Genomic DNA, 15,296 nt, shown 5'->3' with positions numbered 1-15,296 from the left:
GGAACTGAAGCAGGCAGATTCTGGAGTAAATTGACATATTTTCTGCATCCCAAATAGGTTGCCATTTCAACACAGTAGTGCACTATACAGGAAATAGGGTGTCATTTGGGACGCAGACATGGTGATGTGTTGCAAGGGCCTGATTTGGTTTAGAATCATATCTCTTTTTGTAAGGATTCGTCCTGAGAGAGAGAGAGAGAGAGAGAGAGAGACTATTCCTGTATTTTTCCTATTTTTAAAGAATTGTACAGACAACCAGGAGCAATTGGTGCTCTTTAAAAAAGAGAAAGAGAGAGAGAGAGAGAGAGAGAGAGGGGAGAGGAGAGGTGAGGGGAGGTGAGGTGAGGCCACAGCACACAGAGGTTGTCTCTCTGAATCTAGTCACTTCAAGGGGAGAGGAGACCATTCCTCTATCTGTTTCTCTCTTCTTTCTTTTCTCTCGCTTTGGCTCTCTCATTCTCTCTCCCCCCCATTCTCTCTCCCCCCCATTCTCTCCCCCCCCATTCTCTCTCCCCCCCATTCTCTTTCCCCTGTTCTCAGGCCCTGTGGGGTCACTCTAAATGTCCCTCAGCCAAAACAAAGATCTGTCACTGACCTCTTCTGCTGGAAGGAGGCCATCTTGCCCAGGCCTTGTTTTTAAACATGACATGGTGGAAAACCTTTTGACTGTGCTGGTGACTGCTGTGTTCGCTCTATCTTTCTCATTTTCCCTCTCTGTTTCTGCTCTGTTCTATCAGACAAACTCACCTGAATTTCTCTCTGTGTGAATGTCAAGTCAGGAATGTGGTTGTCTGTTATAGTTTTTCTTCTCAACCTGTCAGAAATGTTCAGAAAGACAACCTGTTGATCCTTGTTGCTGCCTTGTAGTTGCTGTGCGATGTTCTACTGCTACCTTGTAGTTGCTGTGTGATGTTCTACTGCTGCCTTGTAGTTGCTGTGTGATGTTCTACTGCTGCCTTGTAGTTGCTGTGTGATGTTCTACTGCTGCCTTCTAGTTGCTGTGTGATGTTCTACTGCTGCCTTGTAGTTGCTGTGCGATGTTCTACTGCTGCCTTGTAGTTGCTGTGTGATGTTCTACTGCTGCCTTGTAGTTGCTGTGTGATGTTCTACTGCTGCCTTGTATTTGCTGTGTGATGTGCTAGTACTGCCTTGTAGTTGCTGTGTGATGTTCTACTGCTGCCTTGTAGTTGCTGTGTGATGTTCTAGTACTGCCTTGTAGTTGCTGTGTGATGTTCTACTGCTGCCTTGTAGTTGCTGTGTGATGTTCTACTGCTGCCTTGTAGTTGCTGTGTGATGTTCTACTGCTGCCTTCTAGTTGCTGTATGATGTTCTACTGCTGCCTTGTAGTTGCTGTGCGATGTTCTACTGCTGCCTTGTAGTTGCTGTGTGATGTTCTACTGCTGCCTTGTAGTTGCTGTGTGATGTTCTACTGCTGCCTTGTAGTTGATGTGTGATGTTCTAGTACTGCCTTGTAGTTGCTGTGTGATGTTCTACTGCTGCCTTGTAGTTGCTGTGTGATGTTCTAGTACTGCCTTGTAGTTGCTGTGTGATGTTCTACTGCTGCCTTGTAGTTGCTGTGTGATGTTCTACTTATTAGTTTATTTTCTCTGTGTTTTTCTCAGGCTCTTGCATCTCACCGGGCCTACCTCCTGACTGCACGCATCCCTAGCAAGGTAAGAACAGCCACCTACAGCTCATAGACCTATCTCTTCCAGGTCAACTAGGAAACGACTCTGGCTAGCACACAGGCTATACAGGAACAGCTTCCAAATTCAATAGCTGCGATATTTCTAAATACCTTTTCAATTGAGTTGATTGAGTGTGTGTTGGTTATGATGGTGTTAATCATGTTACAGACAGACAGTTGGCTACTTCTCACTCACTGCATCTCACTCATTAGCTGATTTCACAGTCCACTGGCCCTTGGTCACAGTCCACTGGCCCTTGGTCACAGCCCACTGGCCTTTGGTCACAGTCCACTGGCCCTTGGTCACAGCCCACTGGCCCTTGGTCACAGTCCACAGGCCCTTGGTCACAGCCCACTGGCCCTTGGTCACAGCCCACTGGCCCTTGGTCACAGCCCACTGGCCCTTGGTCACAGTCCACTGGCCCTTGGTCACAGCCCACTGGCCCTTGGTCACAGTCCACAGGCCCTTGGTCACAGCCCACTGGCCCTTGGTCACAGCCCACTGGCCCTTGGTCACAGTCCACTGGCCCTTGGTCACAGCCCACTGGCCCTTGGTCACAGTCCACAGGCCCTTGGTCACAGCCCACTGGCCCTTGGTCACAGCCCACTGGCCCTTGGTCACAGTCCACAGGCCCTTGGTCACAGCCCACTGGCCCTTGGTCACAGCCCACTGGCCCTTGGTCACAGTCCACTGGTCCTTGTTTTCATATGGAGCCACAACACAGTGCAACACAGTAATACAGTACATATGCACCACAGGTATCAGATAGGCAGTCAGCTGTGTGTCTATATGGGCTTACAGTATCCCTGGGGCTGTTCTGAACCACTAACCTATTCCCTATTGGCTGTTAGTGCAATACTTCTGGCCAGAGCTGTCTGCTCCATTCGGTCCCTCTCTCCTCTCCTCTACTCTGTCCCTCTCTCCTCTACTCTATACCCCTCTCCTCTCTCTCCCTCCTGGCGTTGTTAGTGAATTAGAGATGTCAATGGAACTTGACCCTGAGGAAAGCCTGCTGAACCCTTGTGACCCCTGGTGATCTCTGGTAACCCCATCACGTGGTCCTAAGCAGTGGCGCTGAGCCTGATTACTCTCAGGGATCACCTCCACTGGATCCCAGGTCCCTGGGTGATAGGACAACAGTGTATTTACCAACACACCCTGGAGTTGTCGAATGTCCCCTGAACAGATTCTTACATTGAATCCTCATTCATTAATTTGTTATCTTACAATAGATGCAGTAACTACATTCAGAAGTTCTGAAGTTATTCCACAGAACGATGTTCATTGAATCCAGACTGAGGATATACTGGATACTCTTATCAGTCTGTCTGACTATCATGGCCTGGACAGAGATCTACACCAGGTCTTACAGGAGGAATGTACAGGATACTCTTATCAGTCTGTCTGACTATCATGGCCTGGACAGAGATCTACACCAGGTCTTACAGGAGGAATGTACAGGATACTCTTATCAGTCTGTCTGACTATCATGGCCTGCAGAGGATGCATTGTAGCAGTAGGAGAGGAGATTCTTCAGCTATAGATTAGTAGCAAATCTGAACTCAGCCCGTCCCTAAGGCCAGCGTAAAATCTGTCTCTACCCTCTCTATGTAAGAGTTGCTCTGCAGGGGTCTCTCTCTCTCTCCTCCTACCCTCTCTCTCTCTCTCTCTCTCTCTCGCTCTCTCTCTCTCTCTCTCGCTCTCTCTCTCTCTCAATTCAATTTCAATTTCAATTTAAGGGCTTTATTGGCATGGGAAACGTGTGTTAACATTGCCAAAGCAAGGGAAGTAGATAGTAAACAAAAGTGAAATAAACAATAAATATTAACAGTAAACATTACACTCAGAAGTTTCAAAAGAATAAAGACATTTCAAATGTCATATTATGTATATATACAGTGTTGTAACAATGTGCAAATAGTTAAAGTACAAATGGGAAAATAAATAAACATAAATATGGGTTGTATTTACAATGGTGTTTGTTCTTCACTGCTTGCCCTTTTCTTGTGGCAACAGGTCACAAATCTTGCAGCTGTGATGGCACACTGTGGTTTTTCACCCAGTAGATAAGGGAGTTTATCAAAATTGGGTTTGTTTTCGAATTCTTTGTGGATCGCTGTAATCTGAGGGAAATATGTGTCTCTAATATGGTCATACATTTGGCAGGAGGTTAGGAAGTGCAGCTCAGTTTCCACCTCATTTTGTGGGCAGTGTGCACATAGCCTGTCTTCTCTTGAGAGCCAGGTCTGCCTACGGCGGCCTTTCTCAATAGCAAGGCTATGCTCACTGAGTCTGTACATAGTCAAAGCTTTCCTTAAGTTTGGGTCAGTCACAGTGGTCAGGTATTCTGCCACTGTGTACTCTCTGTTTAGGGCCAAATAGCATTCTAGTTTGCTCTGTTTTTTTGTTTGTTCTTTCCAATGTGTCAAGTAATTCTCTTTTTGTTTTCTCATGATTTGGTTGGGTCTAATTGTGTTGTTGTTGTTGTTGTTGTCCTGGGGCTGTGTGGGGTCTGTTTGTGTTTGTGAACACAGGCCCAGGACAAGCTTACTTAGGGGACTCTTCTCCAAGTTCATCTCTCTGTAGGTGATGGCTTCTCTCTCTTTCTCTCTCTCTCCTCTCTCTCTCTCTCTCTCTCTCCTCTCTCTCTCTCTCTCTCTCTCTCTCTCTCTCTCTCTCTCTCTCTCTCTCTCTCTCTCTCTCTCTCTCTCTCTCTCTCTCTCTCTCTCTCTCTCTCTCTCTCTCTCTCTCTCTCTCTCTCTCTCTCTCTCTCTCTCTTCTCTCTCTCTCTCTCTGTCTCTCTCTCTCTCTCTCTCTCTCTCTCTATCTCTATCTCTCTCTCTCTCTCTCTCTCTCTCTCTCTCTCTCTCTCTCTCTCTCTCTCTCTCTGTCTTTATTTTCCCTTACTTCTCTGTTTTTTTCCTTCTGTCTTTCTTTCTACTTAGTTTTACTCTCCTGTAAGACTCAGTTCACAGATGCATGCTGGTTTAGAACCAGACTCCCACCACTGCAGTGGGGCTGTCTTCCTCTGTGAGTCTGTCTGGCTCTGTGAACAATAGCCTGCAGCAGCAGCCAAGCCTGTGTGGTTAGTTTAGGTAAGGTTAGGTTAGGTGTGGTGCTGTATCCATGCTCCAGGGGCCTTGGTTTAACCCCTACTCTGAGGTCAGTCTACACACACACACACACACACACACACACACACACACACATCACACACACACACACAGGTCTGTGAAGACTATCATCCAACTTGAGGGTGTACTTTAACAGTGGTCATGGCAGGCATTTACTACAGCCCTGCACAGTTCAGATACATCATTAATGTCAACATAACACTGATTGACTTTGTGTAATTTACGTTATGATGTGCAGTTAAGATTGCAGCTTGGCAGCAGGCCTTGCATCATCTCTGCGATAGCTGGGCTGCGCTGCAGTCTTAATATATGGCCCTAGAGTTATTGTCTGCAGTACAAGCTGGGATTGTTTTGGTGATTTTACTGTTCTGCAGAATTGTATCCCTGCAGCTGGCTTGGTTCGTAAATGCGTTGTTTAACATGGTCTATGAAGAAGAGCACCAGCAGAGCTGAAATGTTTTTTACAGTCTAACTAGCTATGTAGAATGTGTTGTTTATGTTCATCTTTAACACAGTACCATTATCTCAGATCTACCTATAACTGGAGTTATCCCGTTATCTCAGATCTACTTATAACTGGAGTTATCCCGTTATCTCAGATCTACTTATAACTGGAGTTATCCCGTTATCTCAGATCTACTTATAACTGGAGTTATCCCGTTATCTCAGATCTACTTATAACTGGAGTTATCCCGTTATCTCAGATCTACTTATAACTGGAGTTATCCCGTTATCTCAGATCTACTTATAACTGGAGTTATCCCGTTATCTCAGATCTACTTATAACTGGAGTTATCCCATTATATCAGATCTACTTATAACTGGAGTTATCCCATTATCTCAGATCTAATTATAACTGGAGTTATCCCGTTATCTCAGATCTACTTATAACTGGAGTTATCCCGTTATCTCAGATCTACAGTGAGGGTAATAAGTATTTGATCCCCTGCTGATTTTGTACGTTTGCCCACTGACAAAGACATGATCAGTCTATAATTTTAAAGGTAGGTTTATTTGAACAGTGAGAGACAGAATAACAACAAAAAAATCCAGAAAAACGCATGTCAAAAATGTAATAAATTGATTTGCATTTTAATGAGGGAAATAAGTATTTGACCCCTCTGCAAAACATGACTTAGTACTTGGTGGCAAAACCCTTGTTGGCAATCACAGAGGTCAGACGTTTCTTGTAGTTGGCCATCAGGTTTGCACACATCTCAGGAGGGATTTTGTCCCACTACTCTTTGCAGATCTTCTCCAAGTCATTAAGGTTTTGAGGCTGACGTTTGGCAACTCGAACCTTCAGCTCCCTCCACAGATTTTCTATGGGATTAAGGTCTGGAGACTGGCTAGGCCAATCCAGGACCTTAATGTGCTTCTTCTTGAGCCACTCCTTTGTTGACTTGGCCGTGTGTTTTGGGTCATTGTCATGATGGGATACCCATCCACGACCCATTTTCAATGCCCTGGCTGAGGGAAGGAGGTTCTCACCCAAGATTTGACGGTACATGGCCCCGTCCATCGTCTCTTTGATGCGGTGAAGTTGTCCTGTCCCCTTAGCAGAAAAACACCCCCAAAGCATAATGTTTCCACCTCCATGTTTGACGGTGTTGATGGTGTTCTTGGGTTCAAAGGCAGCATTGCTCCTCCTCCAAACACGGCGAGTTGAGTTGATGCCAAAGAGCTCCATTTTGGTCTCATCTGACCACAGCACTTTCACCCAGTTCTCCTCTGAATCATTCAGATGTTCATTGGCAAACTTCAGACGGGCATGTATATGTGCTTTCTTGAGCAGCGGGACCTTGCGGGCGCTGCAGGATTTCAGTCCTTCACGGCGTAGTGTGTTACCAATTGTTTTATTGGTGACTATGGTCCCAGCTGCCTTGAGATCATTGACAAGATCCTACCGTGTAGTTCTGGGCTGATTCCTCACCGTTCTCATGATCATTGCAACTCCACGAGGTGAGATCTTGCATGGAGCCCCAGGCCGAGGGAGATTGACAGTTATTTTGTGTTTCTTCCATTTGCGAATAATCGCACCAACTGTTGTCACCTTCTCACCAAGCTGCTTGGCGATGGTCTTGTAGCCCATTCCAGCCTTGTGTAGGTCTACAATCGTGTCCCTGACATCCTTGGAGAACTCTTTGGTCTTGGCCATGGTGGAGAGTTTGGAATCGGATTGATTGATTGCTTCTGTGGACAGGTGTCTTTTATACCGGTAACAAGCTGAGATTAGGAGCACTCCCTTTAGGAGTGTATAAATACCTGTATAAAAGACACCTGGGAGCCAGAAATCTTTCTGATTGAGAGGGAGTCAAATACTTATTTCCCTCATTTTTTTGTTGTTATTCTGTCTCTCACTGTTAAAATAAACCTACCATTAAAATTATAGACTGATAATTTCTTTGTCAGTGGGCAAACGTACAAAATCAGCAGGGGATCAAATACTTTTTTCCCTCACTGTACTTATAACTGGAGTTATCCCGTTATCTCAGATCTACTTACAACTGGAGTTATCCCATTATCTCAGATCTACTTATAACTGGAGTTATCCCGTTATCTCAGATCTACTTATAACTGGAGTTATCCCATTATCTCAGATCTACTTATAACTGGAGTTATCCCGTTATCTCAGATCTACTTATAACTGGAGTTATCCCGTTATCTCAGATCTACTTATAACTGGAGTTATCCCGTTATCTCAGATCTACTTATAACTGGAGTTATCCCATTATTACTTCCACTATAATATGGGTTTGTGAGGTGACACACACTTTTTCTACCAACCAATAGGATACTCTCAGACTGAGAGAGAGACAGAATACTGTAAGAACAGATATCAAAGAGACAGAATGCTGTAAGGACATATATCAGAGAGACAGAATACTGTAAGGACAGATATCAGAGAGACAGAATGCTGTAAGGACAGATATCAGAGAGACAGAATACTGTAAGGACAGATATCAGAGAGACAGAACACTGTAAGGACAGATATCAGAGAGACAGAATGATGTAAGGACAGATATCAGAGAGACAGAATACTATAAGGACATATATCAGAGAGACAGAATACTGTAAGGACAGATATCAGAGAGACAGAATACTGTAAGGACAGATATCAGAGAGACAGAATACTGTAAGGACAGATATCAGAGAGACAGAATACTGTAAGGACATATATCAGAGAGACAGAATACTGTAAGGACAGATATCAGAGAGACAGAATACTATAAGGACATATATCAGAGAGACAGAATACTGTAAGGACAGATATCAGAGAGACAGAATACTGTAAGGACAGATATCAGAGAGACAGAATACTGTAAGGACAGATATCAGAGAGACAGAATACTGTAAGGACATATATCAGAGAGACAGAATGCTGTAAGGACAGATATCAGAGAGACAGAATACTGTAAGGACATATATCAGAGAGACAGAATGCTGTAAGGACAGATATCAGAGAGACAGAACACTGTAAGGACATATCAGAGAGACAGAATACTGTAAGGACAGATATCAGAGAGACAGAATACTGTAAGGACAGATATCAGAGAGACAGAATACTGTAAGGACAGATATCAGAGAGACAGAATACTGTAAGGACAGATATCAGAGAGACAGAATACTGTAAGGACAGATATCAGAGAGACAGAATGCTGTAAGGACAGATATCAGAGAGACAGAATACTGTAAGGACAGATATCAGAGAGACAGAATACTGTAAGGACAGATATCAGAGAGACAGAATACTGTAAGGACATATATCAGAGAGACAGAATACTGTAAGGACAGATGGATAATAAACGAGTGACTGAATTATACAATTAGTCATGCCTCTGCTCAGCACCTCTCAGCAGGCTGCAGCTATTGGCTGGCTCAGACATGGATTGACCTCTTTCAGTCTTCATTTAATCAGACTAATTTTCTCTTCCTCACTATCTCTAATCCCAATACAACTGCTGATATGATATTCTCTAGTGGGACGGGCCTAGATACGCCTGAGTGGCGATGTTTGTCAATGTTTGTATACTCTGTCACTGTGAGGGAGAGGAGTGAACATGACTGACACAAGTGAATCATAGGTGCTTTTACATTCACTTTTCACAGCTAGTCCTATATTGTAGCTGTGTACCTTTTGTTCTTGGATGTTCAGTAAGTCTGAATAAGACTTGTAAAGACATTTGAGGTAGGCTAAAATACGGGTTTTCAGGTAGACAACAGGGCCTGCCTCTGCTGAAAGGCCTTCTGGAATACAGTAACTGTGACACAGGAGGGAGCAGCTGGCTGAAATGTGTCAGTCAGCCTGAGGGTCAGACAGACAGAGGGGCAGCCTCTCTCCTCTCTCTGTCCACAACTACTGCCAAGCCTCAGGCTGGGAAGACTGAATCTGCAATAGGTAAGCAGCTTGGTTTGAAGAAATCAACTGTGGGAGCAATTATTAGGAAATGGAAGACATACAAGACCACTGATAATCTCCCTCGATCTGGGGCTCCACGCAAGATCTCACCCCGTGGGGTCAAAATGATCACAAGAACGGTGAGCAAAAATCCCAGAACCACACGGGGGGACCTAGTGAATGACCTGCAGAGAGCTGGGACCAAAGTAACAAAGCCTACCATCAGTAACACACTACGCCGCCAGGGACTCAAATCCTGCTGTGCCAGACGTGTCCCCCTGCTTAAGCCAGTACATGTCCAGGCCCGTCTGAAGTTTGCTAGAGTGCATTTGGATGATCCAGAAGAGGATTGGGAGAATGTCATATGGTCAGATGAAACCAAAATAGAACTTTTTGGAAAAAACTCAACTCGTCGTGTTTGGAGGACAAAGAATGCTGAGTTGCATCCAAAGAACACCATACCTACTGTGAAGCATGGGGGTGGAAACATCATGCTTTGGGGCTGTTGTTCTGCAAAGGGACCAGGACGACTGATCCGTGTAAAGGAAAGAATGAATGGGGCCATGTATCGTGAGATTTTGAATGAAAACCTCCTTCCATCAGCAAGGGCATTGAAGATGAAACGTGGCTGAGTCTTTCAGCATGACAATGATCCCAAACACACCGCCCGGGCAACGAAGGAGTGGCTTCGTAAGAAGCATTTCAAGGTCCTGGAGTGGCCTAGCCAGTCTCTAGATCTCAACCCCATAGAAAATCTTTGGAGGGAGTTGAAAGTCCATGTTGCCCAGCGACAGCCCCAAAACATCACTGCTCTAGAGGAGATCTGCATGGAGGAATGGGCCAAAATACCAGCAACAGTGTGTGAAAACCTTGTGAAGACTTACAGAAAATGTTTGACCTGTGTCATTGCCAACAAAGGGTATATAAGAAAGTATTGAGAAACTTTTGTTATTGACTAAATACTTATTTTCCACCATAATTTGCAAATAAATTCATTAAAAATCCTACAATGTGATTTTCTGGATTTTTTTTTCTCATTTTGTCTGTCATAGTTGACGTGTACCTATGATGAAAATTACAGGCCTCTCTCATCTTTTTAAGTGGGAGAACTTGCACAATTGGTGGCTGACTAAATACTTTTTTTCCCCACTGTATTCTATCCACATAATGTCTAAACATCCCATCATATATATATATATATATATATATATATATATACTCCGGACTCTGACATTGCTCGTCCTAATATTTATATGTTTCTTTATTCCATGATTTTACTTTTTAGATGCGTGTGTATTGTTGTGAATTGTTAGATATTTCTGCACGGTTGGAGCTAGGAACATAAGCATTTCACTACACCCGCAATAACATCTGCTAAATATGTGTATGCGACCAATAAAATGTGATTTGTGTGTGTCTGTGTGTATTAATTCACAGTATGGTATGCAAGTGTGTGCAGGTGTGTGTGTGCACATTTGTAATGCGTGCAGACGGTGTGAACCCATTTCACTTTCCAGTCCTTTTTTGGAATGGAATGTTAGACCACTACTCCATGTGCCGTGTTGTTTGAAAACTCCCTGTTTGAGAAAAAGTGTATGATATGTTCATGTACTTACATTCTTCTACTTTGATTCCGGGCCCATATTCATAAAGTGTCTCAGAGTAGGAGTGCTGATCTAGGATCAGTTACCCCCCCGTCCATATAATCGTATTCATTACGATCTTAAAAGGCTGAACTGATCCCAGATCAGCACTCTTAATCTGAGATGCTTTATGAATATGATTCTATTCTGAAGCCATACACTTACATGATGACTCAGCACTGAGGGGGGTGTTTGAACAGAGGGAGGTTGAAAAATATCCCTATTCATTCATTTTAGAACAAGGTTATTTTTACACAGCCTTTACACAGACATATAGTCACAGAGTCTGTTTCCCAAATGGCACCCTATTCTCTACATAGTGCACTACTTTTGACCAGAGCCCTATGGGAGTAGGGTGGGATTTGAGAAGCAGCCTCAGTCACTATTCTGATCTCTCATTATCCTCCTACAGTATCTCATCCATCCAGAGTAGTATTTACCAGACAGGCCTGAAACACTGCTGGGATTCATAGCTATATTATATCTCATGTCATGTTTTCTGCATTTCTATGTCTTTTATTCCTCTCTTTCAGATTGAACACAACTTCAATTATTTAGAGATACAAGGGATCACCTGTAACAAGCCCACACAGGTAAGAAAACAAACACTGGCTTTACAATGTGATGCTCCAACAAATGGTTCATTATCTGATCGTAAATCATATGTTAGTCAATCATCCATCTGAATTAGGGATAATAGTATTATTATTACTGTATGTAATGTGTGTGAAAATCACCATTATATGATATCATTGAGGGTTAGTATATGATATTACTGAGGGTTACTACAGTGAGGGAAAACAGTTTTTGATCCCCTGCTGATTTTGTACGTTTGCCCACTGACAAAGACATGATCAGTCTATAATTTTAATAGTAGGTTTATTTGAACAGTGAGAGACAGGATAACAACCAAAAAATCCAGAAAAACGCATGTCAAAAATGTTATAAATTGATTTTCATTTTAATGAGGGAAATAAGTATTTGACCCCTCTGCAAAACATGACTTAGTACTTGGTGGCAAAACCCTTGTTGGCAATCACAGAGGTCAGACGTTTCTTGTAGTTGGCCACCAGGTTTGCACACATCTCAGGAGGGATTTTGTCCCACTCCTCTTTGCAGATTTTCTCCAAGTCATTAAGGTTTCGAGGCTGACGTTTGGCAACTCGAACCTTCAGCTCCCTCCACAGATTTTCTATGGGATTAAGGTCTGGAGACTGGCTAGGCCACTCCAGGACCTTAATGTGCTTCTTCTTGAGCCACTCCTTTGTTGCCTTGGCCGTGTGTTTTGGGTCATTGTCATGATGGAATACCCATCCACGACCCATTTTCAATGCCCTGGCTGAGGGAAGGAGGTTCTCACCCAAGATTTGACGGTACATGGCCCCGTCCATCGTCCCTTTGATGCGGTGAAGTTGTCCTGTCCCCTTAGCAGAAATACACCCCCAAAGCATAATGTTTCCACCTCCATGTTTGACAGTGTTGATGGTGTTCTTAGGTTCAAAGGCAGCATTCCTCCTCCTCCAAACACGGCGAGTTGAGTTGATGCCAAAGAGCTCGATTTTGGTCTCATCTGACCACAACACTTTCACCCAGTTCTCCTCTGAATTATTCAGATGTTCATTGGCAAACTTCAGACGGGCCTGTATATGTGCTTTCTTGAGCAGGGGGACCTTGCGGGTGCTGCAGGATTTCAGTCCTTCACGGCGTAGTGTGTTACCAATTGTTTTCTTGGTGACTATGGTCCCAGCTGCCTTGAGATCATTAACAAGATCCTCCTGTGTAGTTCTGGGCTGATTCTTCACCGTTCTCATGATCACTGCAACTCCACGAGGTGAGATCTTGCATGGAGCCCCAGGCCGAGGGAGATTGACAGATCTTTTGTGTTTCTTCCATTTGCGAATAATCGCACCAACTGTTGTCACCTTCTTACCAAGCTGTTTGGTGATGGTCTTGTAGCCCATTCCAGCCTTGTGTAGGTCTACAATCTTGTCCCTGACATCCTTGGAGAGCTCTTTGGTCTTGGCCATGGTGGAGAGTTTGGAATCTGATTGATTGATTGCTTCTGTGGACAGGTGTCTTTTATACAGGTAACAAACTGAGATTAGGAGCACTCACTTTAAGAGTGTGTTCCTAATCTCAGCTCGTTACCTGAATAAAAGACACCTGGGAGCCAGAAATCTTTCTGATTGAGAGGGGGTCAAATACTTATTTCCCTCATTAAAATGCAAATCAATTTATAACATTTTTGACATGCGTTTTTCTGGATTTTTTTGTTGTTATTCTGTCTCTCACTGTTCAAATAAACCTACCATTAAAATTATAGACAGATAATTTCTTTGTCAGTGGGCAAACGTACAAAATCAGCAGGGGATCAAACACTTTTTTCCCTCACTGTATATGATATTACTGAGGGTTACTATATGATATTACTGAGGGTTACTATATGATATTACTGAGGGTTACTATATGATATTACTGAGGGTTGCTGTATGATATTACTGAGGGTTACTATATGATATTACTGAGGGTTACTATATGATATTACTGAGGGTTGCTATATGATATTACTGAGGGTTGCTATATGATATTACTGAGGGTTACTATATGATATTACTGAGGGTTACTATATGATATTACTGAGGGTTACTATATGATATTACTGAGGGTTGCTATATGATATTACTGAGGGTTGCTATATGATATTACTGAGGGTTACTATATGATATTACTGAGGGTTGCTGTATCATATTACTGAGGGTTACTATATGATATTACTGAGGGTTACTATATGATATTACTGAGGGTTACTATATGATATTACTGAGGGTTACTATATGATATTACTGAGGGTTGCTGTATGATATTACTGAGGGTTACTATATGATATTACTGAGGGTTGCTGTATGATATTACTGAGGGTTACTATATGATATTACTGAGGGTTACTATATGATATTACTGAGGGTTGCTGTATGATATTACTGAGGGTTGCTGTATGATATTACTGAGGGTTACTGTGCTATATAATATTAATGAGGGTTACGATATGATATTACTGAGGGTTACTGTGCTATATAATATTAATGAGGGTTACGATATGATATTACTGAGGGTTACTATATGATATTACTGAGGGTTACTATATGATATTACTGAGGGTTACTATATGATATTACTGAGGGTTACTATATGATATTACTGAGGGTTGCTGTATGATATTACTGAGGGTTATTATATGATATTACTGAGGGTTACTATATGATATTACTGAGGGTTGCTGTATGATATTACTGAGGGTTACTGCGCTATATGATATTACTGAGGGTTACTATATGATATTACTGAGGGTTACTGTGCTATATAATATTAATGAGGGTTACGATATGATATTACTGAGGGTTACTATATGATATTACTGAGGGTTACTATATGATATTACTGAGGGTTACTATATGATATTACTGAGGGTTACTGTGCTATATGATATTACAGAGGGTTACTATATGATATTACTGAGGGTTGTTGTTCATGTTTCTTTCCTATAGTTGACGGTGGAGTATGAGAGAGGTGTTGTGTCTCTGAAGCTGGCCTCTACAGAAGAGGTGAATGAGGTGGTGGCTCACATAGGGATCTGTCTACAGAGGATATGTCCTGGTCTATCACCACTGTGAGTACACACACACGCACACCCGTGCACACACACACACCTGCGCACGAACGAATGCACGCACACTCACACACAGAGACAATGACCTTTAGTTCCACTGACCTTTCTTTCATATTCACACTCTTTTTCCATCCCACACTGTCTCCCTCTCTCCTCTCTCTCCCTCTCCCTCTTTCCCTCTCTCATCTCTCTCTCGCCCCTCTCCTCTCTCCTCTCTCTCTTACCTATTTCTCATTCCCCTTCTCTCTCTCTTTCTCCTTCTCTTTTCATTTCTCTCTCTCCCTCTCTCTGACTCTCTCTCTCTCTCTTGCTCTCTTTCTCGACGACACACAGACACAAATACACAGTTATTTCTATCCTTCTCTCTCTGTCTTTCTCCCTCTCTCTCCCTCTCTCCATCTCTCTGTTTCTCTATGTTTCTCTCCCTCTCTCCGTTTCTCTCCATCTCTTTCCGTCTCTCTCCGTCTCTTTCCAACTCTCTCCCTCTCTCTCGTCTCTCTCCCTCTCTCTCCGTCTCTCTCCCTCTCTCTCCCTCCCTCTCTCTCCGTCTCTCTCCCTCTCTCTCCGTTTCTCTCTCTCTCTCTCCGTCTCTCTCTCCGTCTCTTTCCTTCTCTCTCCGTCTTGCTCCCTCAATCTCTCCCTCTCTCTCAGTTTCTCTCCCTCTCTCTCCGTTTCTCTCCATCTCTTTCCGTCTCTCTCCCTCTCTCTCGTCTCTCTCCCTCTCTCTCCGTCTCTCTCCGTCTCTCTCCCTCTCTCTCCCTCTCT

At 43.3% G+C, this 15,296-nt stretch overlaps 1 protein-coding gene across 1 annotated transcript in view; it reads left to right on the top strand.

Moving 5' to 3' along the window:
• LOC121585340 (F-actin-uncapping protein LRRC16A-like) overlaps window positions 1-15,296 on the top strand; it is a 250,051-nt gene that overhangs the window by 113,990 nt on the left and 120,765 nt on the right. Inside the window, exons 3-5 of the mRNA XM_041901721.2 lie at window positions 1,623-1,673; window positions 11,398-11,457; window positions 14,410-14,531. Coding sequence (XP_041757655.2) covers window positions 1,623-1,673; window positions 11,398-11,457; window positions 14,410-14,531 — 233 coding nt within the window. The remainder of the gene's footprint in view (window positions 1-1,622; window positions 1,674-11,397; window positions 11,458-14,409; window positions 14,532-15,296) is intronic.

The sequence above is a fragment of the Coregonus clupeaformis genome, chromosome 17 (genome assembly GCF_020615455.1).
Source record: "Coregonus clupeaformis isolate EN_2021a chromosome 17, ASM2061545v1, whole genome shotgun sequence".
NCBI classification, from domain to species: Eukaryota; Metazoa; Chordata; class Actinopteri; order Salmoniformes; family Salmonidae; genus Coregonus; species Coregonus clupeaformis.
This window is presented reverse-complemented; position numbering and strand designations above follow the sequence as displayed.